The sequence below is a fragment of the Carettochelys insculpta genome, chromosome 1, assembly GCF_033958435.1.
Source record: "Carettochelys insculpta isolate YL-2023 chromosome 1, ASM3395843v1, whole genome shotgun sequence".
Taxonomy (NCBI): Eukaryota; Metazoa; Chordata; order Testudines; family Carettochelyidae; genus Carettochelys; species Carettochelys insculpta.
The window spans coordinates 204,857,137-204,867,774 of record NC_134137.1 but is presented as its reverse complement, the minus strand read 5'-3'; the positions used below and the strand labels follow the sequence as shown (position 1 = coordinate 204,867,774).

At 47.9% G+C, this 10,638-nt stretch overlaps 1 protein-coding gene across 7 annotated transcripts in view; it reads right to left on the bottom strand.

Annotated features, from left to right (window-relative positions):
- The window catches only part of POU2F1 (POU class 2 homeobox 1), a 252,484-nt gene that overhangs the window by 8,004 nt on the left and 233,842 nt on the right, over positions 1-10,638 (bottom strand). For 3 of the 7 annotated variants that reach the window (XM_074998134.1, XM_074998157.1, XM_074998148.1), the window contains one exon: positions 499-5,298. In XM_074998134.1, the coding sequence (XP_074854235.1) occupies positions 4,988-5,298 (311 nt within the window). In that variant the 3' untranslated portion in view covers positions 499-4,987. Of the gene's footprint in view, positions 1-498; positions 5,299-8,216; positions 10,465-10,638 lie in introns of those variants that run through there. The other 4 variants (XM_074998166.1, XR_012646069.1, XR_012646068.1 and 1 more) reach the window with 4 other exon arrangements.

Sequence of the window (10,638 nt, the reverse complement as noted above, 5' to 3'; positions counted from 1 at the left end):
ATTTTCATTCCCTAACTCCCAGGGCAGGCATCATCTGAGCAGGTCTTGTCTGAATAAAACCTGAATGAGCTCTCTATCAAAATTCACACGACCACCAAGTTTCAAGACTTTCTTCTGAAGCTATATTCATGTATTTCTGCTTCTCGATGGCTGTGTCTGTACTACCTCCCTACTTCGAAGGGAGCCTGGTCAGTAGGGGGTTGGGAGTTTATTAATGAAGTGCTGCGCTGCATATGCAACACTTCATCGAGCAAATTCCCCCCCACCCTCCTGTGGCAACTTGAAAGTTTTAAAGTTCAAAGTGCCGGCTTGCGTCTAGCCACGGCTCACCTGCCGGTACTTCAAACTACCCGAGGCACTTTGAAGTACTGAGAGGTGAGGCACGGCTAGACGTGAGCCGGCACTTTGAAGTTTAAAACTTCCAAGTTGTCGCGGGGGGAAATTTGCTTAATAAAGTGCTGCATATGCAACGCAGCACTTCATTAATAAACTCCCAACACCCTACTTACCATCCTCCCTTTGAAGCAGGGAGGTAGTATAGATGAGCCCTATGTCTTTTTTGGTAAATGTGTGTCTTCATGCCTATCTACCTCCCAGGGACTTACATACAGATCCTAATTGTGCTTGGAGGTAAATTTATATATATAGTTTATAATATGCATATTCCATATTTTTATATATATATATGGAAATGAGAAAACAAGCGCACACACCTGCACATATGGAGTTGTAGTAGAGAAAGATGTACTAGATAACCTGCAATTTTCCCTTCTATGTGCAAGGCTTTCAGGAATTTCTTCTGACCCTGACCAATGAAGCCTGATTTTGTGTGTGTATATGAGAGAGAAGAAGAAATTTTACTGAATTCAAAATTTTCAGAGATAATCCTCTAAAACAACAAAGGAGGGGGTTTTAACTCCATCATTAAGAGAATAGGCAAGGACTGTGACACCCGTGGGCAACAAGAAACCATTTTTGCTTGGACTGCTATGTTGAATTGTATTTTGGTTTATAAAGAGTAAACTATCATCCCTGGTGTGGAAAAGTGACCTCCATTAAAGAATAATGCCCTGAGCCACTGCTGGCTAATTTCTGAATCTGTGGGACAACACTTTTCCACTCCCATTCTTAAATCCTCAGTCTCTAATTAGGCAAGCCCATCTGTCAACAGCCACTATTGAATCTCCTTGTAGACACTTCAGATTCTGTTGCAGTCATGATTAAGGTTTAAAACAACAATTTCCATTACATTCCTCTACCAGATCATCCATCCATTTCAAGCTCCAAAAAAGACTGTGCATGTATATAGTCTTAGGCAAATACACTTCCACTGAAAACTACATCTCTGGGTTCTTTGTCCTTTAACTAAACTACTAGAGGTGACCATCATCCACAAGGGGATACAATACTACCAATGACTATCAGGGTCCAGGCAGATCAACTGAACAAAAGGGCTTTAGTCAGACATTGGCATGTTGTATGACAGCAGATAAAAGTACTGGGCTTGATTCAGAGTGAGAGGAGAGTGTGATAGGATAGGATAATCTACTGCCAGTTCCCCAGGACAAAAAGAAGAGCATTTCAGCCTAACCTCCCAGGACATGCGGCTACTTTTAAGTTTCCAGTTTGTCTCAGAAAAGACTGCTAAGAAGCAACCTAGAGTCTGGGCCCCTTCGAGGGTGATTGGGTAGCAGAGGGTAAGAGGGGAAAAAGAGGGGAGTTTAAGGTGCTCACACCAAAGCCATGTTACCAATGCAAAAGGAGTCAGGAAAAAGTATTTTTTATAATAAATAACCATCCAAGCTGCATTAGTGTTCCCGATATGTATGCATCATGATCCCCTCCCAACCACAAACCAGTCAGAATGGGAAGTTAAAAATTAGCCAGAGAGCTGATGACACAGTCCCTTTCAACTGTGGAGAGAGGTTTTTATGCTGATTTAAGGCCCACATTCTTTGTATTTCCTTGATAAATGCACAGGACCCACTCCCCAGTCTCAAATCCATCAGAGAACAAACAATACAGTGGAGAGGATATCATAACAATGCCCTTGAACAAAAAGGCTCTTAGTAAATTTTACTTTTAAGAGTGCATGGAGGTGATGGAATTTTCGGACCAAGTACAACATTATAGCTATAGCTTTTCCTGCCCTCTTACTTGGCTGAATACAAGAACCCCAAGACTGATATCTCCTTTGGTAGAAACTATAGTCAATGCAGACCAACATAGTGGGTAACCAGCTTCCCTCTTCCACTTCTCATCTCCTTACCTGAACTATACCCACCTATACTTTTTACTACTCCAAAGCTCTTACTATGGGCATTTTATATTCTGTATTATTCATAGCCCTAAAATTTTCTGCACCGACTGAAGTCAGAGGCTTCAGTCAACGAGACTATTTAGACTTATTTCACCAATAGGGTGGAAGGGTGGGGGACCACTTGGATTATAATCACCCGACACTGCCATTCTATTTACACACCAAAAATAAACGAACAAACCCACTAGTTTAAAATCAAGTTCAGAGTCTGCCCCAAGGATAATACAAATTATCAACCCCTCAACAAAAAAAAAAGTTAAAACAAGCAGCAACTTTTATATAAAATAATAAAAAACAAGACAAATGAAAAAGAAATTGTCAGTAGCATCTATCATTTCTCTGCGTCTGAACTGCACTTATACAAACTAGTCCATTAGTACAGCAGCTTGCTAGAAATTGACTTTGGTTCAAGCTTAGTTTTAAAAAACAAACAAAAAAATAAAAAACCCACACATTAAAACTATGGACGGACATTTGTTAGTTTCCCTGCTTGCAGTTCACTAGTTTTGAAATTTTATGGATAATTGTTTTAAATAAGCTATGTAACAGGAAGGTGGAGAGAAAGAGCCAGATGTGAACAGAGAAAATCAAGGAGCGATGGAAAGAAGAGATCAGAGTTTCTGCCGTATAAGTATAAATGTAAATCCCACACACTTAGGTCGCAGACCAAAGAGTACAGGTTTAAGCTGCTGTCTTATTGATCTCAGGTGGTGAGAGACTCCAAGATCCCCCCTCAATGATCATCAAAAGTGAACATATTTACATAAACTTGGTATCTTGAAACTCCGTGCTGACACCCCCCGCAAACTACAAAAAAAAAAAGGCAAAACAAAACCACAAAACCCAGAGAGGGAGCTTGCAACACCCTCCCTAGCTGAGCGTAAATGAGTTTTAAACACATGGCAGAAACTTTTAAATCCAACAGGAATGAAAAGTTCAAAACGAACTGCATTGCAGCAATCCAGTCTTCACTTTTTCAAAATCTTTTTGGTTCAGATGCTAGACTGGTATATTAAAGAATATACCGCTAGTCTCTGGATAACCTATCATTCTCCCCATCCATTCTCATAAGCTCTCTGTCCTCAAATGCCCCTTGCTATCAGGGGATTGGAAATACAACTACAGCAGCAAGCTAACTCTGAGTCTGTAGTCAGAGGTGCTTATTGCCATGCTGACCAAGTTAGTAACATTAATCCTCAGAGACCACATGAGAACACCAAGATGTGTGCAAAGTCCCAGTATCAACTAGAAAGAGTGGTGCTATTTCTCACATCAGATTGGACAATTCCAGCTGAATGGTCGTTGGCGCTTTGGAAATAGGAGCCAAGCAGGGTGGTGGAAAAAAAAGGACCTAAAAGCTATTTAAAACAAGGGCACAAGAAAGCCAAGAGCGCTTTCTTGCAGTTGTGTTGGCAGGAAAGATGGCAGCAACTTCTGTTCTAATACAGCCTCCTGTACACAACAAAAAATATACAAAGGAATATTTCTCTGATTAGAGAAGCGAGTTTCAGCTTTCAAAACCCTATGCCAAACCAATTGGTAGGAAGCTTGGACTGTGGATGCCTTTAGGTACTACTGATATGGGCATCCTCAGGTAACACTGTATTACTAGGATTTTTTTTTCTTTGAAAGGGGCAAAACCCTAACAATACAGTAGAACAACCAAAACGGGTCTGAAATAGTTTGGGTCTGCTCTCTGAAGTCAATACTAGCAATACACATGAGCAAATACTCAGAGCAAAAGTTGGCCCTTTAGCCTAAGTAGTTGGGCAAAGGAGGGCTGCCATATAGAAGCGCTTTCAACCTCTGTCACCATAAAAACACAGACAAGTCTGGAAGTTTGCACACATCACTTGCTATCTCTAATGGAGCTTCCTGCAAAAGTGGTGAAAATAATCTCTCTTGATCTCTCTGTATAAAGTCAGTGTAAAACAAATTCAAGGATGAGGAAACTGAGGAATGCTCCAAGGAGATTAGGACAGAAAAACTCCTTGTGTTCCCCTTTCTCTCCCGCCTCCTTGTGCCATGGGAGCTCACTGAAAACAATCCAGGAGCAAAGACAAATGTGTCCAAATCATATATATAAAAATAATAATAACAACAATAATAATAATAATAATAGAGATACACCAGTAATACAGGCCTGCCTAAATTGTACCAGTTAAGAAAGGAACCCCCAACACGATTGATACGATTATAAACACCTTGTATGACATAATGGCCTGTACAACAGACCTATAAAATGATAATTAAAAAAAAGATATTTAGACCAAAAGAACTAAGAAATCCCCTTCCTATGTTTGAGTCGATAACCCACCTTAACTTGTCATTGTGACTGCTGGAAATAAGTAGTCCTTTCACTTTTTTTTTTGTTTTTTGTTTTTTTGTTTTTTTACATTTTTGGTTAGAAAGCTCTCCGATCCATGAAGTGATCCTGAAAAGACAGTGTTTATTATAAAATTAGGCAAATGTCTGTCCCAGCTTTGAATCCTTCCTGTTTTTTTTTTTTGTTTTTTTTTTGTTTTTTTTAACATCTTTTCCTTCTCTCCCTTGTCCCCAGCAACATGGCGAGAGGAAGCCGATCACATTTTTCAGTTTATAAACCCAGCTGGCAGCCAATCCCACTGCAGAGTGAAACAGGCTGGTGGTAGCACAGCTCAGCCCGGCTCACTGTGCCTTGGAGGCAGTAGTGGTGGTGGATGTGGCCCCACTCGCAGAGGCCACTGTGAAGAGAGAGTTCTGGATCGACTCAGCTGAGGTGGAGGTGGCATGAAGGCTGGCGACTGGTCCAGAGGCCCCTGCAGAGGCTGCAGCTGCAGAAACCAAGCTAACTGGGTTGCTGGTGAGCAGAGAAAGGTTCTGAGGGTTCAGAAACAATGGGGCAGTTACAATGTTAGGAGTACCTCCAGCATTGGCAAACACCAAGTTCCCAGTTGCATCCAGTGATGTTATTGGAAGAGAGCCACCAGATGCAAGAGCTAAAATAGAGAAAAACACAGGGAAGAAACCATTAACATTCACGGGGAATGAAGCAAAATTCAGCAGATTTTTAATTTTCTTTCCTATGAGCAAAACCTTCTTCCCTCAAGTAAAGATTTCTTCCTCTTACTTCAATCCAACATAAGAGGGTCCACAAAGTCAGTTGAAAATGGTATTTGGCATTAACGAGGTTGGCAGAGCTAACCACATAAGAGGGAGGGGATCCTCTCATGATCCCAAAGATTACAGAAGGGTTGAAAAGAAATTTTTGTTTTCATTTTTACCTATACCTCCCTAACACATTTTCACGTATGTAAGGAATCCAGAGTTTGTTTAAACATGGTATGTCACATAGACGAAAAGAACAGATGATATGACATGGCAATATTAATGCATTACACAGCGTATACTCCTAAATATGTGGTCAACCACATGCAACTAAATAACTGTCAAGTCTGTGGTGCAATTCAACTATGCAGTACCTGGTGTCTTTGGAGCATCACTTCACACTACAGCTCTAGTTGCCACCTGGTTGGGTTTTGGCTGGCAAAGGCCGAAGAGCTGAAGCTAAGCACAAACTGTATTTAATTTTTGTGAAATATAAGCATAAAGTTCCAATCTAGAGTAAAAAAATTAAGGCATCTCTCTGGGTATGTTCAAATCCTAAAAAATGTAGATCTGAGCCCAAGTCATCTGATCGTTCACACAATTTTCCACCTGAATGAACTCAAAGCATCAGCACAAGATGAGAGGCCTGGCACCAGAGAAATTGCCCTTTAGTGTCCGTAACAGAAGCCAGAATTTGCTGAGAGAAAGCTCCCTGAGAGCAGTGGATAAGACTATGCAGAAACTGAAATGACTGTAAGGGACTGATCCAATGTCAAATGAAACTGAAGGGAGTTTTTCCATTGGCTTCAATGTGCTTTGGATCAGGACCTAAGTGGGGACACATTGCTCTACCCTACAGGCCAGAGAAAGGCCTACACTCAAGGAACCTAGAAGCTAAAAAGGATGGCACATGTATTCACATAGGCTACGCCTACATGAGAAGCCTCTGTTGAGAGAAGGCACTGTTGGAAGAGATTCCCCGACAAAATTTCTCTTGATAGACTGTGTCTACACATAAAACCGGGTTGATATTTCATGCTGGCCGCTCTATCAACAGAGGTGACCCCAAACCCCTAGAAGCAAGACTCACATGGAGTTGAAGTCCTTCCAGGGCCGCTGACCCTGCACACCCTTAAAGGCCACACCCCGCTCTTCTCCCTCACCCCCCCAACCCACACCCCCCTTACCTATGAAGAGCAAGAGCAAACCTCCTGAGGGGGGACAGCAAAACTGTTGCAGGGCTCCCTAGCCATTTGAGTGAGAACTAGTTCTTACCAGACTGCTGTCATACCATGCTGGCCCTGCCTCTCATCCTGAGCTGCATCTTCCACCACATCTCAGGGGGAAGACCCCAACAGGCAGCCTGCAGAGCACGCCAGCGGCGCCACAGTGCCTCACCCACCCTCACCCCCTTGGGACCTCAGGTGGGTCTGGCCGTACCCCACCAGCTCCAATTAGTGGGACCGGCTGGCTGTGGGGCAATCGGGCGACCAGCAGCAGATACAGAACTTTAGGTTGCACAAGGAGACCTTCCTCAAGCGGTGCACCTGGCTCACCACTGCCCTCCAATGACAGGACGCCAACATGAAGTGCAGCCTGCCCTCCCCCCTCAAGAAATGGATCAGTATGGCTTTGTGGAATCTGGCCACTTCCAATAACTACCGCTCCAGGGGCCACCAATTTGGCATCAGGAGGTCCACCTTCAGTGCTGCACTTGTGCGGTTAATGCGCCCTCAGGCCCTGAACAGGGGGAGAGGAAAGGGAAGAGGGGAGTGGGTGGAGGGGGTGCTATGGAGCTTTCTGGGGCCCAGGGGTGCTATCCCCCTCCAGTCTCTCATGGGCATGTCTCGTCTCCTCCCTTTGCAGGTGGTGCGGGCCATCAACGTGATCCTCTTGTGGATGCTCGTCTGCATCAGCAACATGGACGCCCTCATGGCTGGCCTCGATGCCTTTGGCTTCCCCAATTGTTTTGGGGTGCTGGATGGGAAACACATCCCCTTTCAGGCCCCAGAACACTGTGTCATGCTGTAACAGGGAGGGCTACCACTTCGTGGTCATGCAGGCCCCAGTGGACCACCAAGGACAATTCCTGGACACCTGTGCTGGATGGCTGGGCTGGACCCACACCACCAGGGTGTTCCAGAACTCCAGCCTGTTCTGGAGGATGGAGATGGGCACCTGCATCCCCTGTTGGGAGTCAGCAGTCTAGGACATGCAGATTCCTTTGTGCGTGGTGGGGGATAAGGCCTACCCACTCTTTGAATGGCTGATAAGACCCTGCACTAGGCACAGATAGACGCCAGACAAAACCTATTATGCCTACCTTACCTGGGAAAGGAACCCATTTCTGCCTCCTAACCTGGCTGGATGTGGGAGAGCAGAACGCCTCCTACATCGTGGCTACATGCTGCACCCTACACAACCCGGTGGAGCAGAAGGGGGAGGACTTCCTCCAGGGGTTGGGCTGCAGACACCGGGGGAGCCCTGACAAATAGCTGGGTGCGGCCCCCAACCAACAAGTGCATGCAGACGGGTTGCGCATCCAGGAAGCCCTGCGGAAGAGCTTTGCCCAATGCTGCCAAAGACCCTCCCACGGGCATCCCCAGAGGCCACCTTGGGCCTGCAGCCCTCCTCCATCCCCAGCAGCACCCCTCCCTTTGACCATCCTGCCCTGACCCCCACCCAACAAGGAGGGACATGTGAGTTGTGCTTAAAAACGTTTATTTAACCAAATAGAACGTTTTAGAAAATAAACATGTGCAACAACTATTTACAAAGGGTAACTTGCTTGACTATATACAGCTGGGGGAGTGCTTGGGTTGTGGAGACCACTCAACTGGCAGGGGAGGGGAGAATCACAATGGGGGAGGCCTCAATACACAGCAGGTGTAGACAGCTGAAAGTCATGTAGGCTGTGAGATCCCCTCTTGCCCTATGATCAGGGCCCCCCTCGGGGCTCGGGTTGAAATCATGGGGGTGGGGGGTAGGAAGGTGAGGGGCCTGCTGCCGGTTTGGGCTCAGGAGAGCGGGGAGGCAGGAAGGGCAGGGGGAGCCTGGCAGGTATGGATGCCGGCCATATCCATTGCCCACCGCAGGGCATGGAGGAGGACATGCGGCACAGGGTCAGGGGGATCAGGGAGAGGAGGGGGAGCACCGGCTGCAGCAGAAAGGGGCATGGCAGGGGCTGCAGGCGCAATTGTCTTGGCCAGCCAGGCCTCTACGAGGTCCAGCAGGTGGTCAACTCAGGCCAGCCACTGGTCAGAGGCCTGTGTCCGCTCCCACTCCTCTTCTTGCTGCAGCTGCTGCTCCACAATGTCATTCTGCTGACAGAGGGTGGCCGTGTAAGCACAGAAGGTGTCACCCCCTCTGGGCACATGCACGCCCTGCAGCTGGTAGGCTGCCATCTTGAGGGGGCGCTGCTCCAGGTTCCACTGGCTCCAGTTCCTCCCGGGGCTGCCTGGGTGCGCTGCGGGGCTGGCTCAGCCCTTGGACAATGCAGCTGTAAGGGCAGAGGGCGAGAAGGTGAGTCCTTCCTGCAGCATACCCCCGAGGCCACGCCCCCTGCCTGCAGCAGGCCCTGCCCTTGGGTCATGAGAGGGATATGTCCCAGGTACACACGTTTGCTCCCCCTGCACAGTGGACCCTGCCACACAGGGAGCCTGTGGTGTCACAGGGACCGGCCTGACCGTGGCCCCTGCCCGGCTGAGGGGAGAGAGGGGATGTGGCCACAGAGAGGTCCAGGCACGGGTAGTGGCCAAGGCGGGCGCAGCTTGATTCCTCCACCTCCCCACTTGCAGCTAGCAGTGCTGTCCCCAGGGGCAGGTGCTGCCTCTTGCCTGTGGCCACGTGTGCACGCCAAGAGCTGCAGTCCCTGGTGGCATGCCTGGGGTTGGGCCATCGCCTATGCGGCTGTCCCGCTCCCAGCTGTGGCAGGAGCAGGCTGGCTCTGGAGCTCATGCAGCCCGCCCATGGGAATGGCAGTGGGCCAGCAGCCATGCCCTGGGGCTGTCTCCTGGGTGCGGGTGGGATGCTCTGCCATGTACACCGGTACATGTGTTGGGCCTGTGGTGTGGGTGCCCACTCAAGCCATCCTGGCAAGCCCTGAGGCACATCCCTCCTGCCATGCCCTGCACCTCAGCTTGGGGGTTTGCGACCTGTGGGGTACTCACCAGATGATCCCATGCTGAGGTGGCGGCTGGACTCGGGGTTGGAGGGAAGGTCATGGGCTGGCTCTGGTGGGGTTTGCAGATGCTGGATCATTGGCTGTGTCAGGGGTAGCTGTGTCAGATCTAGCTGGGTGTGCCATCACTGGCCTGCAGGAAGTGGTCCAATTCCTCATAACAGGGGCAGGTGGCCATCCCTCACCCCGGCCTATGCCATGTGTCCTGGGTTTGCATGCAGCCCTGGTGGAGCTCTTCCACCTTTGCCTATACCTGCTTGAGGGTGTAGGTGGGCTGGCCGTGCTCTACCAGGACTCCGGCAATAAGGCTGTAGACTGGAGCACTGCAGCACCTGGCAACAGGACCAGCAGGTCCTTCATCTTGAGGCCAGACCAGGAAGGGGCCCACTTCCTGGTGCCCCAGAGTGCATCCTGAGATATTTTGAAATGGAGCAGGGAGTGGCTGCCAGGGTGTGGTGACGGCCACGTGCTGCCAGCCTGGAGGCATGCCTCCAACTTCCTGCACTGGGAGTCCAGGGCTGCATGCCCCTTTAAACACAGCTGGAGGCACATACCATAAAGCCCCACCTCACAGTGAGGAGGGCACTTCCCAGCTCTAGCTGGCCAGCATCATGGAGGACACCTCTGTCAACAAAAAGGGCCCCGGAGCGTCTACATGGCTTTTTTCTTGACAGAATATTGTTGAGAGACGCCTTAGACCTCAATGGGGAGAGGTATCATACTGCCAGTATATGTGTTGAGTTTTGTCGACAAACTATCAACAGGGTGCATTTTGTGTGCAGATCCTCTGCGGGTTTTGGATCTTTGCGTTCAGGTTTCTCGTTCTCTGAAATATTCTGCTATTGGTCTTGATCAAGGCAACTGAACTAAAGATGAGCTGTAAAAAGTAGATGTTAGAATTACCTGTTACAAATTGTACCTCAAGGTCTATCGAGGGAAGGGAGCAAAATTAATACAGGGCTCCCCAGCATCAAATTCTTCCTCAACTTCACTTCCAAATCCTTGAGACTGTATATTGTTCTAACCCGCCTTCCAAATTTGATTCTTAATC